Raw genomic sequence first — 15842 nt, 5'->3', positions numbered from 1 at the left:
GGATAATCAAGAGCAGACGTGGAGGAGGCATGTCTCGTGCCGTCACCTCTGTCTCACCAGTGCCCCTGTGGGTTTATTTCAACTGATGTTACGCACGTCACGGATCGTAATGTAATGTGCTGACCTAGAAATGAATCAGCTCTTGGTGTCTGCATAGGAGAAAATTCCCAGAGCTGCGGCATTACTGGTTTTCCGTCAAAATGGCTACAAGCAACGCGGCCAAGGTACACTGTGACAGGGGCAGCTGTCGAGACACGATTACTGTGAATTAAGCAGAATGAAAATATGTGCATGTAAGCACAGATGGAAAGACTTCTGGTCTGACCGGAAGAGCCATTTTTGGAAACAAGGTAGAGGAAGTGTGGGTAGAGGTGAGGCAGTGGCAAAATGAGAAGTGTTAAAGAGGAACTTTAGGTCCAGACAGAGGGAAACTCATGCTGAAAGGCTTGAAAGGATGTGTCTGGTCTCTGGAAGTGGCAATGAAAAAAATACCTTTTTCTCTCATTTACTTTTAGAATGCGTAAACTCATTTGGGGGGCTCAAAATCCTTGGGGCTGGTGCCATATCTGTTTTTAATTTTCAAACCCATTCATTCCAGTTAAGTGGAGCATCCACTGTGTGAGCACATGGGTCAGGGTTTTCCCCAACATGTACAGACATTCCAGACGGAAAAACCAGAATGTCTGTCTGAAATTACTATTGTTACTATTGGACCAAGCACCCGCGGTGTGAAGGCACCTATTGTAATCATTAGAATTCTTTGCTATCATTAGTGGAATGTTGTCTATGGCAACCCATATAACTGCTTATTGTTATTTATTTTTTTACATTTTGCACATTGATAGAAGGCAGACCAAGATATCCAGTCACCAAGTTTGGGGTCAGTTCATCTACCCCTCTAGCACCACCAACAGCCCAAATTTGATGCTAGATTTTTACCCATAACCTTTGAACTGTTTGGCCTGTATTCTTTTTTTTTTTCTCCATGATTTTTCTCCATATTATATTTTCAACCATTTTTTATTTTTTGAACAACACATCCTAGACTATATCCTCCTAGACTATTAAACAGATCACCCTGAGATTTGGCATGTACATTGAAATTGCTATGTCAAACAATAAAAAGGTGACTTTTGCCAAACAAGAAGAAGTAAACAATATCTCTGCAGTGCTTTGTTGTGTTAATGCAAAACGTGGTACCATTCCTTGCTAGGGGACCTAAGGGGTACTAGTTGCCTTATATGTGACCACTTGAGGTGCCATTTAAGGGGAAACGATATGCTGATTACTCCAACAAAACCAGATATTCAACCAAGCTTGTGGAACATTACAGTAAATGGTCCTCGCTGGTTCACCATATGGCCTTGGTGTTGGCCATATCGTTATCTTCTCCGAGAAAACCCAAAAAACCCATCTTCTCCTAAAGCTATTGCCCAATCCAGCGATATTAGAGATTGCTTATTTGGTCTGGATGTTGGATTCTGATTTGCTAACCTGCACGTTTCAGTCCGAAATTACTTGGCACAGACAGATATTTAAAACATACTTGAAACTTGCATTATAGCTGTGTCAGAAGGTATGCTAATGGTTCTTCTTATTTGGAGTTATAGGTCGAAAGAAGATTTTTCATGAATGACTAAGACATAGCATACTACCAAGCAATGACCCTGCAATTTATTGTTTTAAACAGTTTGATGCTTTTTAATCCAGTTAAGAAATCCTTGTGGGTTTGTGAGTGACCTTCTGTCTGCTTCCATTAGCATGGGAACCCCAGAGCCTAAGGTCAAATTCCTGCTTGATAAAGCCCTTTTTTGTACACAGTGATGTTGCTTATTATGTAAACCCAATGGCATGCTTGGTCATTGACATGCCTCTTGATCTTGTCAAAGGACTTCAGTTAATTAAATTAATGTATAACTAGCTCAATGAGCATGTGTCCCGAAAAAATATTATTCCAGTGTCATCCCCACCCATTGTGATGATTTTATTATGGCTTTCTTTAATGCCTACGTTAATTTTTTGGTTGATTCTGCGCAGTTATTTGTCCCAGAATAGGGTCACTTTCTGAATCTGCAGGAGTCCTATCAGGCTTTTATTCCAGCATGGCTTTTCTACACTTCTCTCTCAGAACCTGCAATCCATGTCCTGAGTTAGTCCTGCAGTGGAATTACTGTCATTTACCATCACTTTAACCATCCTGCACTCCCTGCATTTCCCAAATTTCAACCTGCTCCCCCTTCTGTCAGCAGAACAGAAATGGGGCATATGCCCCACATTTCCACACTAATTTTTTTGATTAGTGTTTGTTCGTGGGGCAGCACACACCACTGTGTTTGCTGTGTGCCTCAATCCCTTCCCGCGCTGTGCCTCCTTCCAGATGACCGAGCAGAGGAAACAGAAGCAGCGCATCGGACTCCTGGGCCACCCGCCCCACATGAACGTGAACCCCCAGCAGCCTGCGTGAGGGGCCACACCCTGCACCGCCGCCGGCCAGCTGGGGCCACAGGAAGCTGCTGCTACTGCACATAGGAGTCCCGGCATTTCAACTACTGAGCGTGTCAGTGCGTAGTGTACCAGTAGAAGCAGAAGTGTTTTTTAAAAAAAATACAAAAATTAGCCATATAAAAGTTTAGGCGCCTAGATATGAGGCATCCTTTGTCCACACCCCTTTCCCCCCCACACTGTCCAGCTGGGATTGGTGCCAAATGTTTTCTATAAAAAGGAAAGTAAACTCCAATCACATGGCCTTTACTGGGTGAACTTGAAACACAGCAGAGCTGCGCCGTTCAGAGGGATGCAACAGAGCCCGGAGCCCGAGGAGAGGCCTGCCGAAAGCGTCTTTTTGTATTCACCACCCGTAGAGCGAGCAGTATTTAACGTCCTATTTTTGTATTACGTGCAATATCAATACTTTAATATGCAACCATTGTCAATGTGTGTGATCTGTAAATTGTGTCTTCAAAGGGAACATATTCATTTTCTGAAAGAGAAAATGTTTTGGGAGAAAAAAAAATCTAATCTGAAATCTGTTGTTAGAGATTTCATGTAAGAAATTCCATTTAGGGTAGCAGTTGGACCAAGTTGGCATTGCATGTACGAGCCTTTTTAGTTTTATTTATTTTATTTCATTCAAAGTATATATTTAATTTATATTTAAGTTATTCACAGGGCGCTTAATAGGAATTGTATATTTATCTGGAAGCAACATATAGGTTCCTGTGTTCTGAAAATAACACATCTCACAAGTGTTTGCACCATTTATATTTCTGTATTATAAATGTATTTTATGATATCTATATTCATACCCACTGTTGGACATGAATGTTTTAGGACAGTTGCTTTAGGGGTAGGTTTATAATGTTCATTTAAAGCTGGGGAGGCTGTGATAGATTTTAGTTCATTCTGAAGTGCAGGCTCTTACAGTGAGGTTTCCATTATCAGCGTTTATGGATTATAATGCTCTTTTTTGTGAATAACACCTGTCCCTGGCTCCTGTTTTTGGTATTAAGACTTGTTGTTAGGAGAGCACTGACAGTTCTACCTGTGAAAAATACATTGTCTTTTTTACATCACTCAAAAAAAAAACTACATTGCTTTCTCAATTATGTGGACTAAAAACTTTTTTTTTTCTTTTTGTACATGTCTGTCTGTTGTTTCCTTTGTATAGAGACCTCCATTTACAGAAAGAAATAGTGTTACTGAAAAATTGAGTACTAATATGAAAGGACAGAATGCTGTTGAAATTGTAAAATTCATTCAAAGCTATTTAATAAAATGTACAAGTCTCATTTACCTTGACAAGCTGCAATGGGTTTTTTTATTGGCGTGTACCTACTAATGCTGACGGAAGCCAAGAAACTGAGACATGATTGCCAGACTGATACAGAGAAACCTACATTTCACAGAAGTCCTCTGACACATATGATATCAAGAGCCACTTTTTATCACACAAACTTTATTTTACTAGTGAAGAAAATCAATGAGGAGTAATGGGCCATCATCTCTGAGAAATATAATGGCTCTAAAATGAAGTAGAGGAACCTTAAGGAAACATGCATTATGTTTCTGACTTACAGCACTGCATTTCAAGGCTGTGGTTTTGAATGGCAGGCTTACAGCTATGCTATTGAAATAAAACCTCTTCTCCTCTGTTCATGTCACCTGTGAGCTCAGAAAATGAATGGAACGCATTCCATCTGTCAGATGAACTATGGAAGACGAGACAGATCGTATGGTGAGGAAGGAAAAGCCCCTCTTGCATCCCATGTGTGTGTTTTAAACCCATTTAGAGAATCATAAACACAACCCATACAGAAAATGCATTTGAACATGTTTGAAAGTACTGAGAAAATTCTGCATAGTTAAACTGATAGTTAAACTGATTTGATATGAACAACTAGCAGTACAAAACAAAGACTTTCCTGGAAGATGATTGTGGCATTGTACAAAACTGTATTAAGGTATATTTTTTTATGATGTGTCTGTGCAACAAATTATTTGGATTCAATTATAGCTCCAGTTTGCAGAGGGACTTTAGTCAGTTTTTTCAAGTATAAGCCTCCAGCCCCTCATCAAATACCCATGCTGGCATGCTGTTATTGTTATGCTATAGTTGAAATTTAGTATCCACATTAATCTTGTTTTGTTCAGGAAAAAATTAAGTCCTCAATATGATGTAGGTTTGAATATATATATAAATTGGTGTGGCTTTTTTTGACTGCCATTGTGGTAATGGCTTTCCTCTGTGGCAGTCCTAGCGTGGCTCCTGAAAGCACACAAGCGCATGTGTAACTGGTTAGCACCTGTCTGGAGTCCCCTGGGGCTTAAACCCCGTCTTAAAACCTGTGCAGATGATTCTGCCATTCACCCTGCCTGATTTCTACAGGTCTGTGTGAAGTCAGGTTGAGTCAATCAAAGGTTTCACCCATCAAAGCTTTTGCTAATGGTTTGTTTTGGTTAACGGTGGACTGTAATAATTATCTGCCATGCAGATGACCTGGGTGTTCCAAAACTGCTTTTGGGTAAGATACCCCCCCCCCCCCCCGCATACAATACAGGGGGAACTGTGCCCCAAAGACTCAACAGGCTGATGCTTTTAATTCCGGTGGTAGGAAGTGAGAAAGTCAGACGAAAAAGGGTCTATTTCACAATCCTCTCTGAAATCCCCTGGCGTGGTCTGACACTGCTGTGACACCTGCAACACTCTAATTGTAGGCTACACCATACAGTACAAGTGCCTTCTTTACTGGAGGGAGGGCAGGGTCTGGTTTGGCGACTACGTTACACTTTTGACAGATTGACTGAATTGCAAGGAAGCATTTTTATTAGATTGCTCCCAATATTTAATATTATTGCGACAGGATAATGCTTTACCACTGTTTCTATGAAGCAGGTGACAAGTTTGTGACATGAGTCCGTGGTTGTGGCTGCTTGAGTGTTTACATCCCTGGTGAAGAAATATGTTCTGGGAACTTCTGTCAAACTGAGCCTGAAACTGAAATGTTAACCTTCCCCATCCTGAACAGTCCTGAGCACAGTTTATGTGCATAACTTGCATAAACAAGTTTTGGTTTAACTGGCACATGAATCAGGGGCTCTGACGTGCTATCCATGTCCATCTACGGTGTCTTTCACTTTTCACATTTCTCCCATTTGATTGGGAAAACATTTCAAATGGCAGGCAGTTTGTGCATCCCCCCCCCCACAGAGGCCCCTTCCATCAATCCTGTTCTGTGCTATTCTGACATAACTGCTATTTAAAATCTTTAAAGTTCTTTCTTTCTTTCCTTTTGGAAAATAATAATCACCCTTCTTTTTAACATTCAGCAGTTGTTTTGTTTTCTTGTACAATAAAAGTTTAACCTAAAAGTATAAGAAAATAATAGAAAACCTTGGAATAAGGTATGCAACAGGCATCCTAAAGTGGTAGTACCGTGGACGTTGACGATAAAAAGGTCAAATAAAATCATTACTCTTTTCAGCAGCAAGAAGACTCGGATTAGCATGCTGCTTATTGTGGAATGATTCCATAACAGATAATAAGACTCACTAAAACCGTAGTGACTAATCACAGCTTTAATAAAGCTAAGACAGTAGATTTTCAGAACCAGTTGCTAACCATATTATATGATAAATAGCATTCAAACTTGTTTACTCTTAGATTTAGTGCCCTAAACATTAGGTTACAGTAAAGAAGTACTTCTACTGGGGATTGAACCCAGGACCTTGTAAAGCAGATGTGATGACTACTACACTATGGAACCATAGTGTCCCGTAACCAATATACGATCAGAGTTGTGCACTTAATATTAGACCTTAATCCAGTCGGGCCACGGTGGCTAGTGTCTGTGGTTTCCCTCCAGAACAAGATTCTGATTCCCGTGTTTTACACATTGAATACGGATTTTCAGTGCGTGGGCATATTTATTCATAAGTGCAGCAGGGGTACCTTCTTGCATGCCTTACATATATTTAATACTAAAGCGCTTTGTAGTTTTGATCGAAGACAATAAAATTTTAACTCGCTTTTTTTCTTGCCTATTAATATAACCATTCCATCGACTTGCTCTTCATCATCAGATCCCAAGGACTTTCCTGTGCTGCTTTTATGTCTATACCAAACGGTTAGCGAACCACTTTCACTAGACAGGTTCTGTCTTTATGCTTGTCGCGAAATCGGGGCTTCAGTTCCCCTGAAGCTTGCGTTGCTAGAGTTTCCGCTTGCGATTCTAATACAAATCCAACAGGCTCACGTTAATTGCAAGTGGTGGCCATGCGTTTGTGCACACCCTGAGCCAGCATTGAGGTCTGAACGTTCGGCGATTTCAGTTGTAATGAGTGGCTGACGTCAGGAGCTGGGATCCAGTCCTCCGTTCTCAGCCATGAGGAGATCAACGTGACTGTTGCAGCAGACAGACCGAGCCGAGAAGAGACACATTGCCCAACAGGTGCACGCGGATAAGCAAATGTTCCAGCATCGTGTCAAGCGTCGTTGTATATTTACAAACAACGCAAACATATGCCGTCGTTTTAAATGCGTTGATAAACTGGCAGGCAACAAATTGTTTAAAACTAATTCGAATATTATTTCAATACGTTTACACACACACACACACACACACACACACACTCTCTCTCTCTCTCTCTCTCTCTCTCTCTCTCTCTCTCTCTCTCTCTCTCTCTCTCTCTCTCTCTCTTTTTTTTTTTTTTTTTAAACCACACCAACGTGTCAAAATTATTGTCACCCGAACACTTATTTCATATAAAATTAAACAGAGTTAAATTAGAAATAAAATAGATTGGTTGCAAACTTGCCAGGAATAGGCTACGTAAGTGCACATTGTCCCCACGGACAGTAAGGAAAATGGTGAGGGAGGCCATAAAGAACCCAAGCTTCATGGTTTATGAATTATAGAGATTGGTTGCATCTTGGGGTTACTAAGTGTCAAAGAGAGCCATAAAACACCAGCTCCATACAGTACCAACTTTGGAAGAGTGGCACAAATAAAGCCCTTACTGAACACAAAACAAAAGCAAGCGCATGGAGTTTGGAATTATGACTGGAAGAGAGTGCTATACTGTATGGTTAGCAGTATGGCTCTGGACCAAAACTGAACTTTTTGGCCATACACCCAATCAACATGTTTGGTGGCAAAAGAGGAATGCATGCAAGGAGAAGCACCTCATACCTGAAGTCAAATATGGCAGTGGGACATTGATGTTTTGGGGTTGTTTTGGTACCAGTGGTCCAGGCGCACTATTTAAGATCAATGTCATAATTAATTCAACAAAGTACCAGTACATTTTGGCAGAAATTCTGGTTGTCTCTGCTTGGAGGCTGAGACTTGGTCGTAGGTGGATTTTCTAGTTGGAGAATGACTCAAACATATACGTATCCATCAGAATTCACACAGGAATTGTTAAGTGAATAATTAAATCACATTATAGGAAAAGTGGTTGCATAAAGTATTACACCAGGGGGTGCCAACAGTTCTGAAACCTGTTTTGGGGGAAATGTTTTTTTTTTAATTAAAAGAATATATGAATATATATATGAAAAGAATATCATTAAGAAAGCACACGACTATCTACATGAAAATAAATGGCAATAACTGTATTATTTTGTAGTTGACAGTATTTTCCAAGGATAGTTATCAAGAGTGCCTATAATTCTGGAGCCCACTGCATAATAGCACTGTATAATAATGTTAATTTTCATGAAGTTGTGGAACTCATTTTCAGTTTACATTAAAATATAATTGAGTGTTTGGGTTATGGGGTAGGATTGTTAATTTTAGCAAACAGATTATTCAAATGACAAGTAGTCTCAAGAATTCCGAAACCCTCATTCAAAAATCTAATGTGTTTATTTATTTATTTATTTATTTATTTATTTATTTGACGCATTTAAAATCTACTGAAATTTACCCGAATATCTGCGTCAAATGCGAGTTATAAAAAACGTTTGGCGAAGGAGAGGGACGCCTCTTTTATGTTTAGAGAAAGTCTGTCCCACGTTCTATAGTAAACACGGTCGACGTGCACGTTTCGCTCCGGGTTGTTCTAGCCTACTAATAGGCTAGTCGGGGTAAAGCATGGTGTTACACGGGACTGGGCGGCTGCAGTGACTAGGAGGAACGTTCTCGTGCGGATTCTCCTTACCGAGAGAAAATGGGCTGGTCTCTCAGTTGAACTGAAAGCGCTGTCCAACACGTGAGGCTCATGTGACGGAGGTAGGTCAGTTTCTGAGCGAGAGACGTGTCTGTAGTCACAGGGTTTATTTAACACGTAGCGCAATCCACCCACACTCATACACTTAACCAGGACTGCAGCTTCAGGACGACTGCCGACCACGTTTGGATGGCAGTGTGGCAACATCGTCTGTTATTGAACTATTCCAGAAAAACAACATCGGGGAAATAACAGTAAAGCAAACATACAAACGATTTATTTAAATAAACAGACAGACCTACGGTGGGAACAAAATTATTCCAAGGACATTATTGGCAAAACTATAGAATATTGTTTTGTATACGGTAGAATAAGTGGAGAAAATAAAGTAGATTCTATTGTGTATTTTGGGGTTTTACAAAGAAACTAAATGGAAAGGATTACAAGTGCGCAGCCACCACCTTGTATGGCAAAGCACACGTCGCTGGAGATCGCTGACATGCAAGGGTAAGTCAAAAGGAATAAATGTGTTATCAAAATGTGCGCCTCTGCTTCTCCACTACTGCACCCATAACATTGTTAAGATAAAGTGAATACGAACAGAACTGTGACTGTTTCTCATTATCATTTTCTCCTGTGTACAGAATGGATTTCCCGATGTACGTGTATAAACCTAGACGGGGCATGAAACGCGGGGAAGACAGTAAGGTACGGAACTTATCTTCTTCTTCTTCTTACTACTATTATTATTATTATTATTATTATTATTATTATTATTATTACCCTGTTACTTTATTTCGTGGCATTGGGACAATGTGTATAGCTGTACAATTGCTGTGAATATCACCCTCAGTAAATCAAGTTTAAATTTATTAAACTGAAATATTTGTTGTTTGAACGGAAGACAACTGGGTGGACATTAAACATAAGTTATCACCCTAGTGTATTAATATAGTCCATTTTAATAAAAGTTTTTGTTTATATCAACCTTACCTGTTGCATTGACCCTGCAGGAAACGTACAAGTTACCCCACCGGTTAATTGAGAAGAAAAGACGTGACCGAATAAACGAGTGCATTGCTCAACTGAAGGATTTACTGCCGGAGCACCTTAAACTTACAGTAAGTTTGGAATCAACTCATATTCGCAAGAAAAAGAAGAAAAAAAAACAGATCTAAAGCGCCATCTGGTTGTTCACGTAGGGTAGCCTTATCTTAATATTTTCAGCAAGTGCGTGCACCACTCGAAGTGAATTTTAGTGATATTGCTGATAAATGTAGACATGTTTTTCAACATCTGTTGCTGCACATTTATTAACTCACAAATTCATATATTCGTGTTATGCTATATACCATTGCACCGCTGCCCTCAAATAGACATTGCAATTTTTGCCAATACCAATATTTTAAAACGTTAATTAATTGATTGTGTGAAGAATTGTGTTAGGTAATAAATTATTTGGTGGGAAAGTATTTGAATAGCAGTTTGCTTTTGTGTGGCTGAGCTGCGCCCCCGCCTCTATCGCGTTTGTCCTCCGCTCGCTGTGATGGTTACATAAGAGACCTACGTGCTTATCGGAGATCTTCCTGTTTTAGACGCTGGGACATTTGGAGAAAGCGGTGGTGTTAGAGCTTACCCTCAAACACGTGAAAGCGCTGACCAGCCTCCTGGAACAACAGCAGCAGAAAATCATGGCATTGCAGAGCGGCATGCAAATCAGTGAGTGAAACGCCCAGCTCTTTAGCTGCTTTATTCACCTGCAACTGCATGCCCATTCCCGACATGCTCCCATTGTTAATCTATGTAAATAAAATGTTATAGTGGATGCATTTGAAAGGATCACGAGAGTATTTTTTTTATTACATTGTGCAACAATGTTCTTTTCTTCCAAACCAAACATCCATCATTCAACACAGTTCAAATGTCAAGTATTGATTAAAATATTAAATGCTTTTCTTGAAAATCTGTTAACTGGAGGCAGTTTTGTTCAGCCTTTTACTTTTTTTAAAGTGCTGTTTTGCTTCTGTCAGGCGAGCCGCCCCCTCCCTGCCCCAGCACCAGCGAGGAGGTGTTCCGCTCAGGGTTCCACATGTGTGCCAAGGAGGTTCTCCAGTTCTTGGCCAACCAGGACAGCGGGAGAGACCTGTCGCCCTCCCACATGATCAGTCACCTGCACAAGGTGGCGACGGACCTGCTGCAGGGGGCGCCCGGCCCCTACGCAGAAGAGCCCCCCCACAAAGTGCCGGAGCGCAAGGAGAAGCCTGCCGGAGCCCTGCCCAAGGGTGCGGAGCTCCACGGGAAGAACTGCGTGCCCGTCATCCAGAGGACCTTCCCCCAGGGCGGGGAGCAGAGCGGCAGCGACACCGACACAGACAGCGGCTACGGCGGGGAGCTGGAGAAACGCCACTCCAAGGCCCCCCGGCAGGGCCTCTACGCCAAGGAGGGCGGCTTCGGCTACGCGCTTTCCGAGAGGGGGGCCGAAGGCATCAAGCAAGAGGATGAGGAGCCGCGAGCCAAGCGCCAGAGAGTCGAGTCCTCCGAGGACGAGTCCCTGTCGGGAGGAGAGATGATGGGCGCCGGGTACATGGGCTTCTCCCCCCACCAGCCCCCCCTCTGCATGCCCTTCTACCTCATCCCCCCCGCCGCTGCGGCCTACCTGCCCATGCTGGAGAAGTGCTGGTACCCCGGGGGCCTGCCCGTCTTATACCCCGGAATGGGCACGTCCGCCGCGGGCATGTCTCCGGAGAAGCACCCCTCGTCCCTCGCCGTGTCCCCCAGAGTGGGGTCCCCCATACCCCCCTGCCAGACCCCCATGGACTCGCCTGCCCTGCTGCAGGCTTTAAAGCAGGTCCCCCCCTTGAACTTGGAAACCAAAGACTGAGGACATTTCAGTAGCCCCGCACTTTGAAAGTGGGCGCTGTTGAGAAGGCAGAAGAGAAGAGGAGAATGGGAGCAGCCCCTCCCTCAAACAGTAGCAGCGGTAGCCCCCACCCTTCACCACCCAGCAAGCCAAACCCCCCCAGGACCCATACCTTCCCCTATGAGACCCCCCCCCCCCTCATATCCTGCCCCCACCCCAGCACCTGAGTGGGAGAAGGCTTGGAGGACTGAGAGAGAGAGTTGCTGCGTTGCACTGCAACACACTGTGAAGACGGTGGATGTGAGGACAGTAAAATGTGCTGTGGTTGAGAGTGGGAGATGTCTCCGCTGCTCCTGTGCTGAATGTCAGTGTAAATCCTCTGAATGTGACTCACAGACTGCCCCCCAGTGATCAGGACCTGCCCTTTGCACACACACACCTTGGTTGAATGTAATGAGAAAAAGACAGAATACCCAGTAGATGCTGCCTCTGAAGATGCTGTAGAGCAGTGATGGGAAGCTCTGTGCCTCCTGCACCTGTAGCTGCTGGAACCAGACTGTCCCTTTTGACCAGTTCACACCAAATAACCAGTGACACTTTCCCAGCGTTTGCTGTGTGTCAGATTGGGTTGACCACAACCATCCCAAATGACACATTCCCATCCTTTCCCATCACACCAAGCTCCCCCATCCCACAAAAACATATTTTAAGTTTGTAAGTTTGCCATCTTTAGACCCGGTGTGCACCTTGGGGTGACACACGATCACACATGCATTTTAGTGTTGCGTTTTGACTCCACTACCATTCGTCAAGTAGATTGTGTTCTTGTGAGAAAATGGTAATGGAACCTGTTGTAATTATTTTCTTTATACTACTTGTACATCTCTATTTTTGATACGTGACCTACAAAGTCTGCATTACCCATTCTATTTAGAGGGAGTTTGAGACAGCCATTCGTTGTATGCCAAGATAACATGTACATAGCACCATGCTAAAGCTGGTTTACCTCACTCTCCGTATTCATTTCTGGTCAAGTTAAGCCTGTTCTATGTTGCCTTTACCTGTTAAAGCTGACAAACTGATAACAGATGTTTAACTGTATTTGAGTATATTCTGGAGTCCGAAGTGGAAAGAGAAACGTGAATGTAATGTTTTAAACAGAATATTAGTTTTGTATCGGAAGAGGTACTTGGGGTTTTCATTTTGGAACCTACCAGAAGGTTGCTTGATGTAAATATTTTGTCTATAAAGTAAATGTTGATATAAATTACTTAAGTGTATTAATAAAATATTTTTTCCTGTGGAAAAAGTTTTGTTGATTCATGGCTGTGAGTGAACATGTTTAGGTGCAAAGTAACCTTATACAGCAAAGTAACCTTACACCGCACAACAATAACACATTGTTACATAATACTTACATAAGCTAGGGAGCAGTTTGGCCTGCGTGAATGAAATGGAAGTAGAATCGGATTTCCCACTACTGAGCCCAGCAGGTGATATTGACTGAGATTTTTTAATTTTTTAATGTTAGTGCACACAAGTTATATATCACGAACATGGCCATCTGTGTGACCAGATGCTGAAAGTGAAAAAAGGGCACACCAACCGAGAACAACAGTTTTATGGCACCAGTTATAGTAGATCATATATTTTACCAACGTGAATGAATTAAATTACTAATGACAGCAACAATAATGAGTATATATATTACATATATCCTGTCTGTGTCTGTTTGCAGTCACTTATGTCATACTGCTGGTAAGTAGACTTCTGCAGAATGCTTTACATTTTTCAAGATTGCATTGTCCTGAAGTCATTTCCTGATTAATTAACTGCTTTTGTTTAGGTGGAAATTCAGACGGGAGGGCCAACCCATTACGGGAAAAGATGTATTCATTTCAAATTTAATGCGAAAAATGTTTTTAAAAAAAGGGTAAGGGTGTTGGTCATGCGGTCAGTCGATCAGTGATCAACTTGCAAATGGACACAAATACATATTACTAATCAAAATAGACTAGTGGTCAATTTACAAATGCATCCAAACTGAAGATAAATTATTATTGTTCACCAGGGCACCAGAGCAACCGTACGTGTGCCTACGCGCGCACGAGTATATCAGAATAAATTGGTTTAGGACAAAACCGTAATTTCAGATTCGATCGATAGGAAATGGTATCATAGCAACCATGCATCACGCGTTTATATAACTGTCCCCCCTCCTTCCGTTGGGTATTTTAGAACATACAGGTGGATGTACCCTTTACTTTTCCGCCGTCCCTGCTCTTATATAGAATATTTCCTATGATTCATGCAATTCATTGACATAAATAGGTGCATTAATTAGGGTACAAAATGTGCAAACCAAGTTAATTTATCTCTACTGGAATACAGTTTAATTATTTCAAGTTTACAGGCAAGTTCAGGGCGGTTTACTTGCAAAGAATCGTCCAAGAAGAGGAGCGCTCGAGACTATCGAGTGTCGAGTCGACGCCCATTTCAAGTTCCTTGCTGTGTCTTGTCACATGTACTGCCACACTGTTTTCCCTCAGCACTGGAGAGCTGCGATTGGCCAATTCGCTTCACAGTCTTTTGCATTGAGGGGGCGTGATTCAGACTGAGAGCTCAGCTGTCCGCAAGCATGGCAAACGACAGTCTCTAACCTCACTTTACCTCTCACCGCTTCAGACATTGGCTGTTGCAAACGAAGCGGCCATGGAATGTATTTATAGAAATAATTCTACTCTGGCCTGAGTCTTTGAATTTATGCGAGAAGCCGGGATTATTTTTAATATTTACAACACCAACAACAAAACAACAGCAACAAAAATAACAACAGCAAAAACAACAACAACAATAATAATAATAATAATAATAATAATAATAATAATAATAATAATCACCATCATCATCATCATCATCATCATCATCAACAACAATACGTATATAATATTAACTAGTGGCCTATGATATATATTAAGGGTTTGCAGATGCATCTGTTAAAACTGTATTTGTATTTTGGGGTCCCAAAAAGCTGCACAATAGGAGAATTGGGTTTGGAAGCATACCCTGTAGAAACAAAGACACATTGATGTAATTGATGCAAAGCACCACTCTTACATAGCTCCCCTGAATTTCAGCTGCTTTTGTGCTTCCTTGTGCAGAATCTTCAGCCTGCTAAGCTCAACTGAGTGAGTGAGTCTGTAAGTGAATGAGGGAGTTACAAGCCAGGTCCATGAGGTGCTTTGCATCTAATAAAACGTAATAGAGGGTTTCTTTTTGTGAGGATAATGCCATACAACCTATATCTATTAAATTATACTTTTTATCATGGTACTTTACTGCCATCTCATGGCAGAAAAATATAGACACACTTGAAACTTCTGCACCACTACCAAGCACTGCCTCCCTATAATAATAACAACAATAGCAATAACAATACTACTACTACTACTACTACTACTCCTACTCCTAATAATAATAATAATAATAATAATAATAATAATAATAATAATAATAATAGTAACAACAGCAACAAGAACAACAACAATACCAATAACAATACTACTACTACTAAATAATAGGTCTAATCAAGGTCTTGAACCCAATAGAGATGCTGTGGCAGTGATGTGAAAGGCTGATCATGGGTGTGTCACGGCATGTGACAGATAACTTTCATTCATTTGTAGGGTACAAGTGTCTTCACCAGATTTATGTGATTAATAGTATCAGACCAATCTACCAAATTTTGTAACCCTAAGATTACATTGTCCTGAAGCCACTTCCTGATTAATTAACTGCTTTTGTTTAGCTACTATTGGCTACTATACTATTGGCTCAGTGAGCACTTTATTTGGGAAACCTGTACACAAGCTTGTTAATCCAAATATTTAATCAGCCAACCATGTGGCAGCAACTAAATGCATAAAAGCATGCAGACATGGTCAAGAGGTTCGGCTGCTTTTCAGACCAAATATCAGAATTGGGAAGAAATGTGATATAAATGACTTTGACTGTGGAATGATTGTTGGTGCCAGACAGGGTGGTTTGAGTATCTCAGAAACTGCTGATCTCCTGGGATTTTCACACACACTAGTCTCTAGAGCAGGGGTCACCAACCTTTTTGAAACTGAGAGCTACTTCATGGGTACTGAGTCATACTAATTTGTTTTGTCACGCGCACAATACTGACCTTTGAACTAGAGTAGGTCAGAGTTCACCTAAACCTATCTAAACTTCATGTATAATAAACATATTTTTAAGATATTGTCATTTTAAAATCTATATAAATGCAAGTGTGATTAAAAAAAATAGC

The 15842-nt window shown here is 41.4% G+C and overlaps 2 protein-coding genes across 7 annotated transcripts in view; both read left to right on the top strand.

The window, feature by feature from the left end:
- The window catches only part of itpr1b (inositol 1,4,5-trisphosphate receptor, type 1b), a 108992-nt gene extending 105191 nt beyond the window's left edge, over positions 1-3801 (top strand). For all 6 annotated transcript variants that reach the window (XM_061220787.1, XM_061220788.1, XM_061220786.1 and 3 more), the window contains one exon: positions 2378-3801. In XM_061220787.1, the coding sequence (XP_061076771.1) occupies positions 2378-2464 (87 nt within the window). In that variant the 3' untranslated portion in view covers positions 2465-3801. The remainder of the gene's footprint in view (positions 1-2377) is intronic.
- A 4892-nt stretch (positions 3802-8693) lies between these two features.
- Positions 8694-12839, top strand: bhlhe40 (basic helix-loop-helix family, member e40). The gene is made up of 5 exons (XM_061219654.1): positions 8694-9177; positions 9315-9378; positions 9684-9791; positions 10266-10389; positions 10701-12839. The coding sequence occupies exons 1-5, from the start codon at positions 9101-9103 to the stop codon at positions 11549-11551; spliced, it is 1224 nt and encodes a 407-aa protein (XP_061075638.1). The 5' UTR covers positions 8694-9100; the 3' UTR covers positions 11552-12839.
- The last annotated feature ends 3003 nt before the right edge of the window (positions 12840-15842 follow it).

This window comes from Conger conger, chromosome 14, assembly GCF_963514075.1.
Source record: "Conger conger chromosome 14, fConCon1.1, whole genome shotgun sequence".
In the NCBI taxonomy this organism is placed as follows: domain Eukaryota; kingdom Metazoa; phylum Chordata; class Actinopteri; order Anguilliformes; family Congridae; genus Conger; species Conger conger.
Note: the sequence above shows the minus strand (reverse complement) of the source record. Positions and strands in the feature narration are given on the sequence as shown.

Bases quoted from the DNA above. Each gene is read 5' to 3' on its own strand.
- bhlhe40 (XM_061219654.1), top strand. From the start codon at position 9,101: ATGGAAAGGATTACAAGTGCGCAGCCACCACCTTGTATGGCAAAGCAC. The intron at 9,379-9,683 runs GTACGGAACTTA...TTGACCCTGCAG, and splicing joins AACGCGGGGAAGACAGTAAG to GAAACGTACAAGTTACCCCA. The intron at 9,792-10,265 runs GTAAGTTTGGAA...TTCCTGTTTTAG, and splicing joins CGGAGCACCTTAAACTTACA to ACGCTGGGACATTTGGAGAA.